At 42.3% G+C, this 21,970-nt stretch overlaps 1 protein-coding gene across 3 annotated transcripts in view; it reads right to left on the bottom strand.

The window, feature by feature from the left end:
• USH1C (USH1 protein network component harmonin) overlaps positions 1-21,970 on the bottom strand; it is a 60,568-nt gene that overhangs the window by 9,102 nt on the left and 29,496 nt on the right. Inside the window, exons 15-22 of one of the 3 annotated variants that reach the window (XM_023506230.2) lie at positions 18,729-18,805; positions 14,409-14,561; positions 13,268-13,384; positions 11,531-12,013; positions 6,577-6,696; positions 4,449-4,499; positions 670-711; positions 89-142 (exon numbers count right to left, since the gene is read on the bottom strand). In XM_023506230.2, coding sequence (XP_023361998.1) covers positions 89-142; positions 670-711; positions 4,449-4,499; positions 6,577-6,696; positions 11,531-12,013; positions 13,268-13,384; positions 14,409-14,561; positions 18,729-18,805 — 1,097 coding nt within the window. The remainder of the gene's footprint in view (positions 1-88; positions 143-669; positions 712-4,448; positions 4,500-6,576; positions 6,697-11,530; positions 12,014-13,267; positions 13,385-14,408; positions 14,562-18,728; positions 18,806-21,970) is intronic. The other 2 variants (XM_023506229.2, XM_023506228.2) reach the window with 2 other exon arrangements.

The following is a 21,970-nucleotide window of genomic DNA, read 5'->3' as shown; positions in this document are numbered from 1 at the left end:
GGTAGATATTTCTCTCTGCCTCAGGGGCAGCATGGTGGCCACAATATGATTGCCCTTGAACAAGGCCCTACCCAAGTAGCTGTATTACCTTTTTAATCCGTAAAAGCCGGACATCTTTCCCCATGATCTGCTCTGGGAGAAACTGGAAAGAGAGACAATATGAGATCTTTGAATATTAATGGAAAAATTGGACGTGGAAAAGAAAGTGTCAGTTGAGGGAACAGGATTTCTTGAATAAGAAGCCATAAACCTTTCAAAAACCCATGCATATGTACATACCACCACCTCCAACTTAATCCAGTCACAATCATGGATCCTTACTCCAGGATCATGGCAAGTGCATTACAAACTCTTTTGATCCCTCCCCAGACCGTTACAAAAACAAGATAATTCAGGTTACAAAGCATATAGCTGCACACACATCAGCTGGACTGTGAGCACAGAGTAAGGGATTCAAATGTTTTCAAGATTCAGGACTCTTTCTTTGGCAGGCAGTCAACAAAATCTTACCTTCACATTCCTACCTGGTCTTTCCAGGGAGTGTATGTATCACTCTGGCCCAATGTCAGCAGCCCTTGTGGATCGCCTCAAACCTGGGCTTACCCTTTATACCCATCTCTCCTCCCTCCCTCCACCTTCCCAGGGAAGCCAAGGGCATCCGCTTCTTACCATGGAATAAGGGTTAAAATCTTCCTCATATTTCCTGAAATCCTGGAGACAAAGAAAGGAATTTAGGGGAGGGAATAGTCTTTCTCACAGGACATGGAATTCAGAGAAGATTGAGCTCCAAAGGTGCTGAAGCAAGCTCAGGAATGCAAGGACAATAAGAAAAGGATGCACAGGATGGCAGAATCAAGCAAAAAGCAGAGAGGTCTGGGCCAAAGGGGAGGGAGAAGGTGAGTTTTATTCCCTTCACAGGCAGAGCAGCTCCAACCTGACTAAGAGTTGAGGGAAAGAAGGTGGCCAGAAAAAAAAAACCCGAAAATCCTAATGAGTAAAATGATTGAAAGCAGTGATATCAAACTCTAATAGAAAAGATCCACACATAAAAACAGATCCATACATAACAGAATAGATCCATACATAAGGATACCTGCTGGCCACACACTGACTTAATTTTTTAAAATGTAATGTTATCCAGGTTTTGTTTGTATTTTTATTTATTTAAAAATTGCATTTTAATCCAGTTCTGATCTTACTGGAGAATATTGTCAGCTACAGGCAGTCTTGGAGCCTTATGTTGGATAATTCTTATGTAAAGGATACCAGGAAGACCCTTTTGCCCAAAGATACTTTCCTTAAAGTGTGACCCAGAAATTTAAATTCCACTATGAGGGACTCATTTCTTTGACTCTGGAAAGTTTTTCAATCTTGGAGAATCCTTAGAATGAAACTCTGATTACTAAGAAAGCTTAACATTTAAAGATCTCTATCATAGGGGCAGTAAGGACTACTAGCTCCTGTGATAGTTATTTTTCCCCTTATGAGACTATCGCTCCCCAAGGGGAGGTACCCTATTTTATTCAAAAAGCTCTGTATTCCTAAATGGGCTGTGCACATTATAGTCACTCAGCAAATGTCTATTGAATGAATGAAGCTAGAACATTCTTGTGGCTAACTGTTTTTGTAAGATGTCTTCTGATCAATAGAACCACTTTGTGGAGAAGGATTCCCTAGGGAGAGATCCCTGAAGGAACTGGACTAAGGGAAAAGAAGAAAGGACCCAGCCTGAGAGTATTCAATTAAATTAAATTGAATGAATATTTACTAAGAACAGTTTATCTGTAGCAGAAAATAAGAAATTTAGATAAGTGGACACCTTTGTTCTCACGCTATTTAGTCTAACGAAGGAATAGGGTAAATATGATATGACAGCTGTAAATGTCATATAAAGACATAAGTACATTTTAGGGGGTCATAAATTGTATGAAAAGCATGACTGAAAAAAAATGAGCTGGCCACTTGGCAAGAGTGATGGATAATTGATGACCAGAACAATTAGAACAGTAGAATTAGAATTTTTCATTGTTATTTTAGTGATACCAAGAAAACATAAAATCCCTGGACATTGGGTGGTCTCCTGAGAATGAGCTTATGGGAGGCCAGGGATGAGAATTGTACAAGATGGGCCAACTTGGACAGGTAGAGATCTGCACTGCTGGAGGAGATACCCACATCAGAGACTATTGGAATACACAATATCATTTAATGTAATTTGCAAGTGATCCAAAGCAGGTAGCAGCGTCACTAATGGTAATTATAGAAAAGAATAGAATGGAAACCATCATCAGAGACATGAATATCACAAGAGAGAGAGGAATTAAGATTGAGAATGAATAGCACCTATAGGTAAATATATTTACTAAATATAGGACTTTCTCATTGGTTCAAAGCCTCATTTGTTTCAATTCCTGGACATTTTTAGTGGTTCTAACTTGGATGACTTTAAATTAGCTCACAGCTAAGATTCTGGAATGGTGTGAGTGGGAGAAGTACATGAGAGAAAGATTTCCCATCATCTCCTCTCTACCCTTATGTTCTAATCTGGGAGAAAGAACTAGTTTTCTAAGCATCATTGGACGGCAAAGTGATTTTGTAGAAAACAGTTCTGAAGTCTTTAAGGAAAAATAAATATATACCTCAGTGAAAACACACACACACACACACACACACACACACACACACATCCAAATCCCATTTTTCCTATACAGAAAATAGAGAAGAGAGAAATCGGCCCAGCCTGGGTCTAGTCCATTTCTTAATGGACTAAAATGTATCAGAGTTGAAGATTTTTGGAGGAGTTAAGACTGACCTAATGGAAGGAAGAATCAAGAAAGAGAGATAAACATCTCAGCAGACGACTATGGGGAGCCTACAGGGAGGCATCACTGGACACCAGCAATCGTGGCTAGTGTAGAAATAAATGAAGTCAGAGAAAGAGTTGATGCACAAACATAGATATCCAGGGGAAGCAGACACAATAATTCAGAAAGCACTGCCCCATGGGGATCAGAAACCTGAGTGAATAATGTCAGATTTAGCAGCAAAGAGATGTGACCATGGATGGGAAGTTTGGAGACTTGGATTCTTATCTGAGCTTAGCTATTGACTGTGTCACCCCAATCAAATCACTCTGAGAGTCCTTATCTATAAAGTCACAGTGTAAAAGCAGATGGCCTCTGTATTCTCTGACCAGAAAGGGAGGGGTGGGGAACACCTCTATTCTTTTCCATAATTCAAAGCAAGGAAAGAACCATCCTATTTACTAGAAATCAACAAAGCCTTCCTGAATAGGGTCTGTGACAATGCAGACTTACGGGTAGCTCAGTTTTAATGTGCGGATGTATGAACATCCATACACATATGTTCTGAGTCTCTAAAAAGAAAGTTTTTCAGAGAAATATAGAGAACTCTTTGCGAACCTTCCCAACAACGAAATCCCATTTTTTTTCAGTTGCCACAAAGACTGAAATGAAAAACTTTAGAGTAGATTTTTCTACAGCACAAGGTTACAATTCTTGTGAAAAAGATCTGGGGGTTCTGGTGGAGTGTAAGCTCGATAAAAGTAACAGAGACACAGCAACTCCTTCCCTCCTTCCCACTAATGTAATATTAGGATGCAGCCAGGAGATGTCTGTCTGTGGGCAGAGCTCGAGTGAGATCCTGAATGGGATCGAGGCTGCAGACTCATCCACCCCATCCAGAGGCAGAGAGTCCAGAATAAGGCAGATGAAGGCCCTGTGGTCAGACCTTACAAGAGTATTATATGCAGCTGTCTGAGTATTTTAGCAATGACACTGACAGATTGGATAGCTTCTAGACGAGGGCATGTAGGATAGCTAGGAAACGAGAAACCAGAGAAATATGAAAATCACTTGAAGGAAGCGAAGCTGTCTGATCTAAAACGATTTAGGGAAAGGTAATTTTCAAGTACTCGAGGGCCTGTCATATGGAAGAGTGATCGGCCCTGTTAGATCTGACCCCAGAGAACAGAACTTCAGTAAGAATGAGTTCAGACTAAGGAAGAATTTCTGAACTGTTATTTTTCCTCAAAGACGGATCAAGCTTCCTCATCAGGGAGTAAGTTTCTCAAGTGGAGAATGGGGTATCTAGGGGTATAATAGAAGGAATCCCTGGGATTCTGTAAGTCTCCCTCCTATTAAACAGAAGCAGAAGGACAATTTCCTCCTCCCAACCGCAACCTCCTATATAGAACATCCCTTCCCTGCCCCTATGTTGTCCATAGCTTTGGGTCTCCCATCCATTCACAAGCAAATGGACATTGGGGTCTCTAGCTTTTGCTAGGAGGCTCCAATTTACCATGATCCCATGGGAATCCCAGGGGTACCTACTGATGCGCATTTAGATAGCTCAGGACTAACCCATCTAGACAGAAACAAGACGGGCCACACTGGGGGAAAGAAGAGGAAAATGTATAACTTTTTTACTTTTCTGAACGGTGACTGGTAAACCACCATCCTTTTCAGCATCTCTTGTGGCTGCCAAAGAAAAGAACATTTCCAAATTGGATGTTAATCCTCTCCACCTGTACATGTACATCAAGACCTGCCTGCCCCCTAGTGTCGGATACCCACTCCCAACCCATTGGGGTCGGTCCAGCTCAGAGGCAGCCCCTCCTCCCAAGTCATTGCTGAGGAGCCTGGGTTTTGGCCAAGGGCAGAACCACTCCTAACAATCATTTTCTTACTTTGATTGACGTCTGATTTCTTTTGTGGTTAAACTGATTTTCTCCCTGGTCTGTGTTAATCTATTAAAGCTGCCCAATACTGTGTAAGTAAGAGAAGGCTCATTTCACTGAATTAATTGCAAAACACGAGGTCTATGTTTAAAAAAAAAAAAAAAAAGCTTTCATATACTGAGTGAACTCTTCTCCTCTGGAAGCTGATACTATAGTTAAAACCAAAAATAATCTAAGTGATGATACATAACCTTTCCTGACATTTGGGTAGGGTTTCTTTGGAAGTTAAATAGAAAATGCTTTCACTGATCTTATTAGACTGAGCGAATAAGCACTCGGTCTATATTCATGGGGCTGGCTGGTTCTAGTTATATTATACACATGGGTAGGGTGATTCTATATGTAGGACAACCATTTTTGACTGAGGGTATGTGAATGTGAGTGCTGCAGGGACAGAAAGACATGTGGCTGAATTGATCCTAAGTGAAGTGAGCAGAACCAGGAGATCATTGCATGTGGCAAGAACAAGATTATGTGATGATCAATTCTGATGGACTTTTTAACATTGAGGTGATTCAGGCCAGTTTTAATGATCGTGACGGAGAGAGCCATATGCAGCCCGAGAGGGGACTGTGGGACTGAGTATGGACCACAACATGGCATTTTCATTTTTTGTTGTGGTTTGCTTGCATTTTGTTTTCTTTCTCATTTTTTCCCTTTTGATCTGATTTTTCTTGTGCAGCATGATAGTGGTGGAAATATGTATAGAAGAACTGCACATGTTTAACATATATTGAATTATTTGCCATCTAAAGGAGAAGATAGGGGGATGGGAGTGAGAGAAAGATTTGGAGCACAGGGTTTTGCAAGGGTGAATGTTGAGCACTATCTATGTATATGTTTTGAAAATAAAAGCTTTAAAAAATAAAAAAATGAAAGACATATATAGCCAAGTCCTTGGTCACCATTGATGAGATGGGTCACATCTTTACTCTCTCACTTCTCTGGCCCACCTATAATCAGTCTATCGTCATTCAACAAGCATTTACTAGGATTTAACTATGGACCAGGCACTGTGCTGGACACTAGAGATGCAAAGACAAAAGCAAAATACTCCCTGCCCTCAAGGAGTTTACATTCTTCATGGGACCCCCAGGACAGGTGGGGTTAAATTGAACAGAGGAAGTGAATTTGCTTCAAGCATTTCTCCAGACCATCAATAATATCAAAGTTGATGCATTTTTAAGATGTAGAGAGGGGCCAAGGTTCTTGATGACTTCCTCAACAGAAGTCAGGCTCTAGTAGACGGCACTATGATAAAAAGGACTTTAATCGTGGGCCTGATGATAGATTATACGTCTACTATCCAAGGATCAATCATAGAAGTTCAGAGAAGTTATCACCAAAGGTTGGCTACATAGTGATGAGAGTTATTTTTGTTGGATTTGGGATTTTATTTCATTTTCTTTTTTTGGCTATGGCAGCTCATGAAATCATCTAACCCAGACTTAAATCAATGGAGGGATTCACACCAACCAAATCATATATTAATACAAGCATTTTTCCTGGCAAGGTCAAGATTCTGACATTTAGAACTGCTAACAGAGGAGACTGTTCTAACGGAACTGGACCAGTCTTTAAACTCATAAAACATACTGCGGGTCTCATCACACCAACAGATCCTCACACACAGAACTTGGGAGCAATGGCCCCTGGCCAATGAGCACGGCAGGTCATATTGGCTGGTTTTCCCTGGAACTGGGCTTTGACCTTCCCACCACAATAAAAGAACCTTCTTTTCATCTGCAGGACAGTGGCCTGCATCTCAGGACTTGGATCGGAGAGTGCAGCCCACACAGGGAACTGAAGGGGCTTACCAAAACCTCGGATCTGACCACTGGCCTGCCAACGAAGTTGAAGTCATAAGGAATCATGACGGGTTTGGAGATGGTGGACACACCGGGACCTCGCGGGGGCATCGGACTCGGACAAAGTAGCTAGGAGGGGTCAATTCAAGAGATAGTCTCACTCGGTGGCTGTAGGGACAGCCTAGATCACTCACAGCACTGATGGCATCCTTCAATGTCCATGCAAACCCACAGAACTAGTCTGGGTCACTGCTCCTGCTTATCCTTAGAAACTGGACACAAAGATGACCTCAAAGAGGCCACATTTAACTACTTGGATTGAAACTCAAAGCTACTGAGGGGATCTTAGGAGGTGAAGGCCTTAGACTGTGGTTAATGGTTTTCTGCTGAGCTCGTCTCATCTGTCTCTTAAGAGAGTACCCTTAAAGGCCCTTCTACTCCACGGTGGCAAGAATAATCCCTTTTTTGGAAGCCTCCTTTCCTGGGAAAGTTATTTCCCTTATTGGCATTGAGGATCACTGCATTTAAAGGCAGAAGGGACATTAGCAAATACAATAATATTAATTTATTATTAATGAGTATATTGAGCTTTTAATATTAATTTATTATTAAGTATACCATACTTATTATAAATTTCTTATTAATAAGTACATTATACTTATATTATTTATTATTAATTACCAGAATATAGTTTACCTCTTCACATTTTGCAGACAAGGAAAGTGAGGGCCCATTGCTTTAGCACTGAAAGCAATTTTGGAGGCCCTGAAGTCCAAGTCCCTCCTTTTAAAGATGGAGAAATGGAGACACAAAGAAATGAAGTGAATTCCCAGGCTGATATATGTGGTAAATATTTTAGGCTGGATTTGAATCCAGATCTTTCTGATTTCCAGATCCAATGCTGATGTGGCCTAACCCAAATCACAGAAGTTAACAGTGGCAGAGTCAGATCTTCTAACTTCAAATCAAGAGCAGTGGTCACTCTATTGTATTGTCTTAGTACTTTAAAGCTTTCCCTCATACCATTCCTGAAAGTTAGCATAAGTATTATCATTTCTATTTTGTAGGTGAGTAAACTGAGGCTCAGAATCACATAGTGTGAGAGGGGAAATTTGAATCTAGATCTTCTGAATATATCTAGTCCAATCTCATTTGACAGGAGGGGATGCTCTGGTACTATATCTATTCCAGCGGTGCTTCCCTTTAGTGGTACTCTAGTGCTAATTACTCTCTCCTGTGTTCAGATGAGGATGCTGTGGCCCAGAATGTTGAAGTGACTTGCCCACTATGGGTAGTAATAAACTAGAAGACTCATCCATAAATGATCTTTCAGCTCTTGGGGGGTGGAGAATATAAAGGGGAAGGAAGTGGGGTTAATCCTAAGAAGCCTTCATGGGGCAGTTCTGACCCAGGCAACCTTTGTAGGACTTCACTAGATAGTGAAACGTGCTTGTTTGCAGATGGGACCTAAAAGAGCTGAGGAATATAATGCAATTCCTGAGGCAGTTCAGTATCATGGATAAAGGGAACTTTCTTGAGGGAAATGCTAGCCATAGTGGGGTCTAGGGCAAAACATGAGAGGTCAGAATTTGACAAAAATGTCCAATGGGAGCCATAAAAGATGGGACAGTCTGCACAGGTGGACACAGCTCTGCAAAGGGGCTACCGGGTTGGGCTTTCCATCACCTTGTCCTTGACCCTGAGGGCATAGTGACTACACATAAGGCTCAGTGGAAAGCTTTGCTCTTGGTCAAAGTGAAGATACACATGGGATCTAATTCTGCTATTATCCTTTGTCCTTAATCTATATAACAATCTCCACCCTCTCCCCCCAAAATCATTTCCAGCTCTTTAAAGTGTGAGACTGTTTATCAGCTTTTGAGAGATTCTAAAACCAGAAGCTCTTTAAGCTTCTCCGTGTCCTGACGAGAATCCCCAATGTCAAGGCCTTTGGAACGAGAGCTTCATGTCACTCAGCAACATTTCTTTGGGGACTTGAAGCTCTATCCAGTGAGACTTGCTGACAACATGTCAGAATATTGTAGCCAGAACATAGGGGTCACGTTGGTTGCCCGAGGACAGAAATTGTTTCATTTTTGTCTTTGCATCTCTAGTGCCCAGGATGGTGCTGGACACCTTTATTTTCCATTTTCTCCCCCGTTTTCTCTCCCCCTTCAATTCCCTCCCCTGTGACTTCATCAGTAATGAAGAATTTCAGGTAAGGAAATTCTTTCTGCTGATGCATATTAGCAACTGTTAGGCAATTTGTAAACTTAGCTAGCGGCCCAGGACACTGGCAAGTTAAGTGGCTTGCCCAACATTGCACAACCAGAATGCGTCAGACACGGGACCTTGAATCCAAGTCCTTCTGACTGTAAAGACCAGTTCTCTGTCCTCCAAGCTAAGTATCTTGCATTGCGTTTTGTACAAGTGAGGCCCTGGATTCTATCCCAGGCAACTCCATTTATTTACTCTTGATGCTTAAGGTCTTAGAATCCAGCAAGTATTTCATCTTTGAACACTATTTTAAAAGGCTACTTGGCCCAGAGGATAGAGAACCTTCTACTTCATACATGCTTGCTGAATGAACGAATGAATCTAGTCCAATCTCATTTGACAGGCGGGGAAACTGAGGCATGGGAAAAGGAGGGGAGTTGCTTAAGATCACACAAATTAGTGGGAGAACCAGGATGGAATCTAAGTCTCCTCAATTTGGGGCTCCGGGACATGGATCAGAATCCCAGCTCTGCCTTTCCTGCCCATGGGAACTTGGCAAAGTGACCTCAACCCTCTGAGCCTGTTTCCTCACTGGTAAAATGAGGATTGAACAATGTGGTTTTTAAGGTCAAACCCAAGGTCCCTTTCAGTTCTCAGTTCTTTTGGTTATTGCAGCATTCTAGCTGCAACCCTCCTGAGGACTTTGGATGAATGTATCACCTTGACTCTCTCTTGCCACATAAACATTGCCATTCCTTTTGGTGCTACTGTCTCAGGGGAAACTCTTCATCATCTAAATATGAGAACAAACATCAAAGTGTGTGGGGGGGGGAGGGTGTCTGTCCCTCCACGTCACACTCATCCACCTTCCCGGCAGATTGTCTCTGGCTGCCTGGTCTCGCTTTGGGTATAGGATCTGGGACCTTCAATTCTAGGCTCACATCCTGACTCACCAGCATGGAAGTTATACAGAAGAGTCTACAGCTATTTTCTTGAGAACTGTGTTATCTTAATTGACTCCTGACTGTCCCACAAACCCTTGTCTTTCCCTCCAGCCATTACTCTCATGCCAGATCATGCAGGGACCCAAATGCATGCAGGGAAGGGTCAGTCACAAACTTCCCACAAACAGCTGCTACCTCTACAAGAAACCCCCTCCTTTAGTTGGTAAGGGCAGGTCTGGTATCTGGCCACAGAGACCATCTCAGAGGTACATTTTATTTCTTCTAGGATGGATTGAATGATTTGTCTTTTCCCTAAGGTTCTGATTTATCTATAAATAGTTCAGGAATGACTAAAAGAATCAAATTAACTATCTTTTATTTCCTAAGAAATGTCACACATTAACCGCACTGAAAACATTTGAATTTGTGGTACTCAGTTTGAAAATTTCAAAATTACTGGATATCAGAGCTGGAAGGACTTTAATTAGCCTCTAGTCCAGAGGTATCAAATTCACTGGGCAATGGGGCTGAATCAGATTGAAATGTAATTGGGAAATGTTCAATAAAATAAATGGAAATACAAAAATCCCCAAGGATAATAAGATGATAATAAACTAATAAGCCCACAGGAATCTCTTTCTATTTCAATTTGACCTTATAGTTCTCAGCCTGCAGTTTATTTTATTGAAGAGATTCCTAATGTGGTCCACAAACTTAAAAAAAGATAGCTATATTTCAATTTGTAATTCTTGGGTACTGTGTATCTTGTAATTTCTTGTCATAATAATCTTGTAATTTCCTTTGTAATTCTATGGGTTTTGTTTTAATTTCAGGTAAGGAAATTCTCCCTGCCGATGCACATTAGCAACTGTTGGGCAATTTGTAACCTTAATGAGTGGCCTAGGACACTGGCAAGTTAAGTGGCTTGCCCAATGTTGCACAATCAGAATGTAATTCTATGGGTTTTATTTTGCTTTATTTTATCATTCTGAGAAGGGGTCCTTAGCTATCAGTAGAATCTAAGAAACAAAGAAGGTTAAAAATCTCTGGACTATTGAGTTATTGCAAGGCAAGCATAGTTATATTGCAATAACACAGAGAGTAGGTAATTCCTATGAATCCAGATATCATCATCCCAGATGCTAATAATACAGTGTGAGGAGTTTGTGAGGAGTTTGTAGAATTTGGCCTTAAAAGAACATCCTGGTGCTTGAAAAGGTGGAGAACCACTCGACCTAATATGAGCTCTTCTTTTTCATACATGGGCACTCTGAAATCCAGAGGTAAGTGAATTTCTGAGTCACGCAAATAAGGTTTCCTTTGAACTCTTTCTTCTTGGGCTGGCAATTAACCATAAACTTTTGGGGAATATTCTTCCAACTATGTAATTCCAACATTTACACAGGAATATAGCCACTCTATCCTTTGAAAGACTAAGACTTATTTTTATGTATTTTGTTTTTACTGGGGAGGAGTTTCCCATATTTTCAGTAGCTGACCTTGTGCAAAAAGCTTTATCTCTTACCTAATATAGCCTTGTAATTAAGTGCCAAAGGTTAGTGGCCCACACCAGCCTGCCCCTTTTGAGAAGAAACACAGAGGGAGGAACGAATGAAAACTTGCAAGGATGAACTAGCCCATCACACTCGGCCAACACATGCAACATGCACACAATATATGGATACTGCAGGTGCTTTCAGAAAATCAAAGGTAGCGTCTTTTTCTCTTGACTTTTCAGATACAGTCTAAGGAGAGATGTCAAGAGAGTCTCCCAGTCATGCAATGCTGAACACAGAGTGTACCTTTGGAGTTGGAGAGAAGCTCCGTTCGGGGAGAGGGGAGCTCACAGGCTTCCCAGTATAGTTTTTTAGTTCCCAGTCTTCCACAGGTTCAGTGGAATCTCCAGAGTGGAGACCATGGTTTACTAAGGCTTCTTCCAGGGCAGAAGGGAGTGAGCGGGATAGGTTGAGGTCCAGAGTGGGAACCGACGGAGGGGGAGGGAGTGGGGGTGGTGGGCGCCGGACCCAAGTGGAAGATGAGGACCCCTGGCCAGCTGGTACAATGACAGGGGGTGCCGAGACCTTGGAGGGAGGGTTAGGGGTTGGGGGATGGGGCATCACGGGCAGCGCAGAAGGTGGTGGTAGAGGGGCCGGGCGCTTGGGAGGGTAATAGAACATATCCAGAGGAATGTCATCAAGATCGGTGGTATGGAGGTGCAGGCCACCGGCGAAGCGTCGCAGGGGTGGGGCCAGGAGAGTCACGGAAGTTGGGGGGCTGGTGGTCATCTGGGGGAATGAAAAATCATTGAGGGGCTTTTTCAGTCCCAGGACAGGTTACCAGGTAGATATACCAGGGACCCACCCTAGCCAGAATTGATGACGGCTATAATATCAATGTTTCTAGGGACAAAAACTCAAATCAGCATCCTGGCAGTAAGCCTTCTCATATAGGAGCTCATGTACTACAGAGCAGCCATCACTGAGCTAACTCAGAGATGACACATGTCTCTGAGAGCGGAGGTCAGTTCCAGATTCCTGGGATTATGGCCATTGTGGGGGGGGGGGAAATTGGAGTGGCCTGGGATTTGTGGGAAAGTCTGGTACTCTTGTCTGCTCGCACCTCCCAGACCCTGATCAGGATGGTTTCCAAAGGCAATCAGGAGGAATGACTGGTAATAATTGCTGCCTGCTGGTGCTCCATGTCCACACTGACGTGGGCAAAGGCAGTAGGGATTGCCCCACATTTCTGGGAGTTACTAGGTCATTACTGAGGGACCTTTGCCATGATCCCCAGGGAGGCAGCAACAATCTTGGGGGAGAGACTGTGCACTGTTGGGACCAATATTGCTCAAGTCATTCAGTACCTCAGTGGTCCCAGAACTTCTGCTGCTGCTGGAACTCTTGAAATAAATAAAGCCACTGCGTAAGGTGTGGATGGGGCAGGGATGGGGCTTTTTAAACTATCGTTCTCAACCCCATATGAGGAGTATAACTGAATATGGGAGCTGCAAAATTAAGATTTATTATCAGTGAATGTTTGATTTGTATATCGATTTTAAATATTATGCACTTAGGATCACATACAAATTTTTCAAGCAAAGCGGTTGGAAATGGAAAAGGTTTAAGAAGCCCTGCTGGGAGACATCCAGCTTCTGATGTATGATAATCAGATGGGTTTTAGGAAGTCTTCCCTTCTAATTGCCTTTGTTTCATCTCAGTTTGCTGCCCTTGCCTAAAATTCTACCATCACAGCTTTATTCCTTCAGAGCAGGGCAATGACTCACATAGAAAATACCCTTAGTCCTCAGAGGGATAACATGATGATCACGTTAGCTTAAATTGGTCCATCTGCTCCTTTGCACTGGATCAGTGAGCAGAGATTGAGTGAGAGGAAGGGGCCATGGGTATCTAGGAGGGGCATGTTCCCATGGTTTTTAAGGTTTCAATACTGCTGCTAAAGGGGCTAGTCCTGGAAAGGAAACAGGGAATCTCCTTGCCGGCCGAGTATATGGTCAGAGAGGGTATCGAGGGGTGTGTTACCTCTGAAAGCTCATTCTCCGCGGAAGAGATCTGCTCTAGGCGGGTCTGACATAGCCTTTCCACCCAGTACTGAATCTTTTCCGATTCTTCTAGATCTTCTCGCTCAGTCTCCGACACCTGGGCCATGGGACACCCCCCGCCAGATCATAAATATCACCCTTCCAACCACATGCAGTTTTATGTCACAAAGAACTAGGTTCTCCAAAGACCTCCAGGGGACAGAAACTGCCCAGAACTCTATTCTCTCATAGGATCATGGAACTACAGATTTAGAATTAGAAGGAATTCTAAAGATCATCTGGTCCAAGTTTTTCACTTTACAGATGAGAAAACTAAGGCCCAGAGAGCCTGAGCTACACAATAAGTAGGTAGTAGAGTCAGAATATGAACCCAGTACCTTTGACCCCAAATCTAGGACTCTTTCCCCTGTACCACTCTCTACTTAATCACTTTGGCATTTTGGTTCCCAGAACTGTTAACAAGAAGCAGACTGGCATTATTTTTAGTAGCCAGGGAAGTGAGTTAAGATAACTCAACCCCATCTAGAAAAGGATTACTTGCCATGTAATTCTGTTCTGGCATGTCTTGGAGAGAGGCAGGCTAACCTCAGGCTCACACCTTGGCTAGGTGTGAGATAATCTCAGATTTTCATTCTAGTCAAAAGGGGACGCTTAGATTTATATTCTGGGAACAATGTGGAGAAACAAATCAAGACTTACTCCAAAGAGGGATAGCCTCAGACCTGAGGACCCCAGGCTTATATTCTAGGAACAGTGTGTGGGGAAAATCCTAGACTAACTCCAAAAAGGGATAGCCTCAGACCTGGGGACACACACATAGACATATTCTAGGAACAGTGTGGAGAAACAAATCCTAGACTAACTCCAAAGAGGGATAGCCTCAGCCCTGGGGACACATAGACATATTCTAGGAACAGTGTGGAGGAACAAATCCTAGACAACTCCAAATAGGGATAACCACAGACTTGGGGAAACCTAGGCTTATATTCTGGGAACAGTGTGGGGGAACAAATCCTAGACTAAGTCCAAAGAGGGATAGCCTCAGACCCAGGCCTTGGGGGGAAGGACAAGAAGTTAAGCTCTAGAGGGGCTACCTCAGCATCAAAAAACAAGACATGTACCTCCTGGGCTAGTCGGTTTATCTTCAGTTGTTTTTCCTTTTCCAGCATCTCTTCCTTCTCCTTATAAAGCTTTTGCTCAAATTCAATTTCCTTCTTGTGCTTCCTCAGCTCCTGCAGGCTGTCATGCTTAGATTTCTTCTTATCTTTCCCTTTCTGGGAGAGTGCAGTACGGTTTGTAGAACAGCACATAATGGGGAAGGTGTCCCCTCTAAAAGAGCAGCCATTCCCACAAACACAGCAGTACAGGCTCTCCTATCCAATCAGGATAGGAGCCAGGGGAGTGATTTAAGATCACTTGACCCCATCTAGAAAAGTTTACTTGTTATGTAATTATGTTCTGGCATGCCTTGGAAGGAGGTGGGCTAACCTTAGACCCACATCCTGGCCAGGTGTGGGATATCCTCAGATTTTTATTCTAGTCAGAAGTTCACTCCCTTTTGTACAAATTGCAAGACTGTAGAGAAGCAGGGGCTACAGTTACATGTATATTTTAGCTCCGAGAGAGTCTCTGACCACTTCCATTGCTCCTGGGTTTATCAGAAAAAAAGACTTAATATCCAGGAGTCAGAGAAATAATAGGCCATAGCAACCGTAACTACAGAGCTGGAAGGGACGGTGGAGATCAGCTATATCACATAAAGAAGTTGAGGGACATTATAAATCCAATAACTATCTGAGGTTGTGCTCTTTCTACACTATAAATCCAGGAGAAGCCCGGAAAATTTGGTAGAATTGGCAGAACTTGGCTAAAAGAGCTGCTGATCTCAATAAGAATCTTAAGCTGGAATAATTCTTATTTTAAATGTAAATATAGTTAAAATTCCGTATTTATATTTGAGAATTTGAAAAAAGCAGCAATAAGGTTAACTTAGAGTTGAGACTTCCTGACTTGTCTTACTCAAAAAAGGTTAGATTTGGAGTTTTTATTTTCAGTAGGGGTCAGGGGCAAGTCACTAAAGTCAGTGATGGTAGATTTTCTAACTTTTTAGAGTTTTCTCCTAGGGGTTCAGGGGGTGGGTGAAGTTACCTATAGAGAGAGGAGGGGTCTGATGGGGATGGGAAAGACAGGGTCAGTCCAGGGCCACTCCACAGCACACAGATGAAGGAAGTTCATAAGAGAGCTATAGATGGAAACATGGACCCAAATAAGGAAACATAATAGATGGAAACGTGGACTGAAATACTAGGTGGCAGATCACAGAATGTCAGTTGGAAGGGACCCAGAGGTCATCCACTTCAACCATCTGCCTGATAACATTATCTCTGATAGAGTTTCATGAAGTCTGTGTTTGAATAGCTCCAGTGATAGATTTTGATTAATTCTGCAAATGAGTCCCTTCCTTGCACTTGCTCAGGTTCTAACCTAGGGATCTGCAGCTGGCCTGAAATCCCAGGAGTCAGATAAAGGAATGCCTGATGTACTCTCATCACTGTCTGAATTAGTCTTAGTCCCTCCTCCTTCCTGCATAAAAGACAATTTCACTCAAGTGAGACACAGCCATTCCTAGAGCTTTCTTTTCTATTTTTATGAGAGCCTCATAATCTGGCTCTTACTCACATCACTTTATAGGTTCCCTTAGTTTTAGGTCCTAAATGGGATCACTCCTCTTCATTTTCTTGAGTGCCCACCATAAAGCATTTCTGTTATCATTGGGATCATTAACTTCATCTCAAAAATATCATATTGCACAATCCCATTTTGGGTCGTCAGACGTGGCTGGCTCTGAATGACTTTTGGCTATTTCCAAAAGTGAAATCCGCCCAAAAAAGGAATAATTTTTTGTTACCAATAGGCAGATTCAAAAGAAGCCTTGATGGCAATTCCAGAAGAGTCCAGAAATAGTTTGAAGAATGTTAGCATTGCTGGAACTAGGAGACTACTTTGAAGGGGCCACTGCTCTCTTATGATAACTATCTTAAGATAACTCTAGTGTGTACAGTTAAAAATGTAGTGATTCGACATTACAGTCATGTCAGACCACGGGGAAAACAGTGAATTTTTATAGCTCTTAGGACAAAGTACCCCACATTTATCTGTAGCTGCAGAATAGCAAGTCTTTGGGACCTAGAATCTAGAATTTAGTGTATTGTTTCAACTATCCCTTTTTTCCTCTATTTAGCTCAGATCTGGAATAATTCTTATTTTAAAGTAAATTATTTGTCTTCTTCCTCTCATAAAAAAAGAGTAAGGAAAATTATTCAAGTGAATAGGATATTTCCATTCGTAGATGTGGAAATTGATGTGGGGGGATTGGGAAGAGAGACTGTATAATTTGCCCTGGGTCACTCAAGCACCAGAGCTGCTAATTCTGGAAGGTAGCTTTCTTGAGACAGTATGCTTAATTTTCACTGGGATATGATTTTCAGAGACCAAATTATGTTGACCCAATGTTACTTATCTTAGCAGAAATATTTCTCTAATCTAGTGTCAGAAAAAGGACAATGGAGTTCTTAGGAGCCAGACAACGAGCAATAATATTGGGATATAAAATTAAAGGGCTTAATTAATGACAGGAGAAATGCTTTATGGTGGCCCTCAAGACAATATTACTGGATGCTTAGTGGCTTGGATGTCTCCAGGGACATCATCTTTGACACACAAGTTCCCTGGGTCTCTATAATCTGGCTGATTGCCACAGCTCTGACCCCAGTATAGTTTACAGCCTGCATATAAATACTTACAAATACTATGTATGTATTTCATTTTGCCTGCCTCCTCTCTCGTCTTAGGGAAATCTTGCCCTACTGTGGAAAAAAAATCCAGAGTTCTACATGCCCTCCTGCTCCCTGTTCTTATCAGGATGTAAGGCTGACTTGAAGGTGAATAATAATAAAAATAAGTCAATAGACATATAGAACTTTAAGGTTTGCAAAGCACTTTAGATATATTAATTCATTTGATTCTCACAATCACCTTGTGAAATGCTACTATTTTACGGATGGGGAAACTGAGGCTAAGAGCAATTAAGTGATTTTTCCAAGATCATACAGCTAGAAAGTGTCTAAAGCAGGATTGAAATCTGAGTCCATGTCCAGTACTTTTTCTACTCTGACAAGTTAACATTGATGTTAACTTAATAAACATAATGAACACTTTTGCAATGTCAGCTATTAGTTGTTACATATGAACCCTTCATCAGCTTCAGTGACATCCCCAGCCGTCATTGGCAAACCATTCAGAAGAAGGAGGTTTTCTGGAGAATGTTCAAAGTGGGCCTTTAGGGTGTTGCCATTTATAGGAAAGAGAAAAGAAAGGAGATTTGAAAGCCCCAAACTTCACAGCAAACTTGGCCCTCGGTTCTCCCCTACCTTTCTGATGGTTGGAAATTTGCCTTCGTACCGATAAAACCACCCAAAAGCTGGAAGCAAAGAACAAGGTGGTAAGAAAAATTCTGTGTAGGGTGCTCGGATGGCCTCCATTGGCAACTGCTGAAAATTCGTTTTCAAGGGAACTTGAGCGCATGTGCAATACAAAGAATAGCAGGCAAAATGTTAGCAGATCAAACAGAAACACGGCCTCTGACTATGGCCCTTGAAATCACCTAAAAATATCTGGTTTGCAAACCTGACCCAGTGCAAACACTCGAAGAGCTCTTTGTCCTGGAGATAAAGCCCTCCACAGCTGTCTCTCTCTGACTGGCATCAGATGTAGGTGTTAGGAGATCAAAGACTAAATATTGAAAGAATATTTGGATTTCTTTCCCTGAACCAGAACCAGCCAACAAAAACAAAGAGCAATTAAAAGAAAAACAACTTCCTCCTAACCCTCCACTAGATGGGTCATTGATCCAAGCAATGGCTCTGTCAGTGAATGCATTTGAGAACACAAAGGGACATGCACACTGCAAAGCAAAGTTCCTCGGTTTCCCCTACAGTGATTTTAGACATTTAAAGCAAGGACAATGATTAGAGTCAGATATGAGAGTCAGATGGTCCCTGGCTGAGGTACTGCCAACAAGAGTTGTAACTAGAGTGGAGTGAAGAGCCCAGAGCAAGCGGTACAAGGATACTTTCCTCAAGTGGTTGGAGGAACATGGGAGGCTTACACAAGGTAGAACACTCAGGCTCCTTGCTATGGAAAGTAGGATGATGAGAGCCCTAGTCCAAGAAGGACTTTGAGCTTCTTCTGGGAAGGACCTACATCATCTGTTCTGCTTGCATCTCCCTCACAGGGCTTGGACAGCTCCCAAACTACATTACCAGTTAGTATATACTGCCTGCCCCGAGTGAGACCCAGGGGTCAAGCTGACCATCAGGAGGAAGCAAGATGCAGTAAGCGTTAGCGTCAGGCAGGTGGGGGCTTAAGCAGGGACTGCCAACCTGCACTGGCTGATTCTTGGTCTCTCCGTTCAGGTCATCGTCAGCATGTGGCGGAGACTTCACCATGTTTTCATCTACTAGGGAAACAGAGGAGGAAGGAAATGAGGAGGAATGGACCCCAGAGATAACTCAGGGCAGCCTGGGGAGGGCAGGAGAGCAAACTTATTTGGGGCACTAAGGGGAGACTAGAAGCACAGGCTTCCAGAAGACAATGGAGGGGCGTGGATTAGGGGATGGGGACTTAGAACCGAGAATCAAGGGTTCTAGTTCTAAGCTAGACTGCTCATTCAGTGCAGGGTCATGGAAGTTTTGGTTTTTTATTTTCTAAAAATTCTCAGATGATTTCCCTACTTGTTTAAAAAGATATTAACTCTGCCAGCCTTCAGAAAATGAAGGTATTCCAGATACACAAGAAATATATTGGGATTCTGGGCCATAATTTGGGAGCTGAAGGACAGGAGGAGATCTGAAAATGGTGGATATAATTAATACTGATTCACAGACCCAGGTTTGATGGGACCTCGGGAGCCATCTGGTCCAGTCTGCTCATTTGATAGGAAATTAGACAAAAATTTGAGGAGTCACTGAGAGTCACTGATTCTTCAGAGAGTTTTCATTTCCCTTTTCCAGGGTTTCTCTCCTCATAAGAGGCATTCTAAGTTATTTCCTACAGGTAGAGAATGGGTGATCTCAGGGACTGGAAGAAAAGTTAGAATATTGAGGGGGAGGCCTTTGGGAGTGGGAATGAAGAGGGGTGAAGAATGGGAGAGTAACATTAATAACCAAACTATAAGGTTTTTAAACTCATATTTAAATGAGTCAGTCTTTATCCTGAAAACTCTTCAGAGTGTAGACATCATTTGATTCAGATGGCTTGGATGGTCACCTCTCTGGAGGCAGGAGGTGGGACCTTAGGCTCTCCTAACAGCCCTCCCCCAGGGGAAGGGAAAACTTCCTTATGGAAAGTGGAACCCAACTTTCCCTAGGAATGTCCTTGTTCCTGCTGAGTCAGAAAAGTTCTAATTAGATGCCTGGAAGGGCAGCCATGAAAACTTTGGGGAAGGTTGATATCAAACCCCCTTTCCAGTTCTATGTTATGGTAAGGATAGAAAATAAAGTTGCTCTCCTTAAAGAGCTTAAATTTTATGCTATTATCTAGGATAATGAGGTTTCAGATCCTTTATAACTCTTGTTTTTCTATAGAAAAACACACACACACTCACTCACAGAGCCTGGACCAGGGCCAATAATTCTGGGACTGGGGATATTGTGGCCTTATCTGAATGTGTTGGAAAGGAGAAAGGGATGAACTGAGTGGGTCCAGTTGGGTAACTACATTTCCTGAGTTATTGTCAATCAGGAATTAAATGGCTGAGCCTGGTATCTTAGCTCATATCAGCAATCTGCAGGAAACAGCTGCTGGGACTTATTTACAGTCCTAGAAAACATGTGTCCCAAGAAAACAAATTTAAAATATATATATATATATATATATATATATATATATATATATATATATCCAAAAAACCAGAGCCAAAGTAATTTGGTTCCTTCCTTTCCCCAGAAAATCTTGATTTGGTTAAACACCTAAACAGACAAATGGCCAATGAATGGGTTTTCATTTTGTTCCTGGCACAGCATGTCTGTGCAGGAGTCTGTCTCTAAGAAGGCATTGAACTGACCTAGGATTATTTTCCTGAGAACCAATTAAAATCGATTTCTCTTCTATTAAAGCTCTCATTTCACTCACAAAAGCAAATTAGCTCTAAGTCTTGAGAGCAAGTCATTCATCTAGGGCTTATCTCTGGCCGTATCCCCAACTAATATCAAACACCATTGAGCGTGAGATTTATGAATAGAGTTTTTGTTTTTTGGTGATGAAGTCAACTCATTATCAGAAGGCCATCTCTGGGCACCCTTCTCAGTCCTCATTGCTGTGTTCCTCTGAGACTGTTGACCCTGAAGGCACAGAACAATCATACTGGGCATCTCATGTGGGCAGTGTGACTTGCCCTGTCTTAGAAGCACACAGCCCAAGCCCTTAGGGCTAAGCTTGTCGCAGGCCCCGAGGAGGGCACTGAGCCTGTAGAAAACTGGGATTTTCCCATACCAACTAAAAATAACATGATTCACAGCTGCAGGATAAGAATAAAATCATAACCAGGAATCTTGGAAGATCTCTATGAAGCCGACAATAGAAAAAGCTGCATTTGACTTCCAGGCTAACTTTTCTGTTTTCTAGTCTCCCAAATTCTGAAAAGCCCATTTTGAGCTGGAAATGTCATTAAATGTTGTTTTTCAGTGACTGCAGGGATAGAAGGAGACCCCAGGTTTAGTCTGAGATGGACATAGGTAGCTCTGCTCATCCCTGAAAATTGGGGGGAGGTCAGTGGGTTGGTCAGAGCTAAAGCCAAATTGAGGACTAAGGCCAGACAAGAGGGAAGACCCAAATGTGAATAGGAAGCTGGATAGACATTTAGCAATAAAGATTTTTTTAATATACTGGAACATCCTCCATCATGAAAAAACTGCTATGGATGATTATGACCCCAAGAGAGCATAAAACCAAAGACCCAATGGTGGAAGGGATCTTAGAGACAGACCCTTCGGTTTAATCCCCTCATTTTTCAGATGAAGAAAACTGAGGCTCAGTGATTTGCCCATACAGGCTTTCTGAATTCAGGACCCCCAGACTAATGCTTTTTCTAGACTCTTATATTGACTCAGTGGATTGAGTGTTGGGCCTGGAATCAGGAAGACCTGACTTCAAATATGCCCCAGGCAAGTCACTCGATCTGTTTGCCTCAGTTTCCTCAACTGTAAAATGGAGATAATAGCATCCCTTGTGTTGCATGATTGTTGTCTTCACAATAAATCAATGAAATAATATTGGTAAAGCACATAGTGTCTGGCACACAATAGGTGCTATAGATTTGTTCCCTTTCACTTGTACAGCATTCTCAGAGTATTTCTACCCTTTAGGTTCTAAGGTTCCATTCCTAGGCCATTATGGAACTTACTCAAGAGGAGACACTATGGCTTACTAAGGAAGCCATGATCTTATGGCTTTGTGGAGGCAGGGGAGAATTGTGAATTTTGCCTTCAGTTGCCATTTTACCACCTTCACTTCTCTCCGTACGGTTTACCAGTGTGCAAATGACCCGAGAGTAGGTTTGTAAAAAAAATTTTAAGGGGGAGAGGAAGATGCATAGGAGCCCATTCTTGCTCCTTTGGGGGACATA

Source organism: Sarcophilus harrisii, chromosome 6 (genome assembly GCF_902635505.1).
Source record: "Sarcophilus harrisii chromosome 6, mSarHar1.11, whole genome shotgun sequence".
NCBI classification, from domain to species: Eukaryota; Metazoa; Chordata; class Mammalia; order Dasyuromorphia; family Dasyuridae; genus Sarcophilus; species Sarcophilus harrisii.
This window is presented reverse-complemented; position numbering and strand designations above follow the sequence as displayed.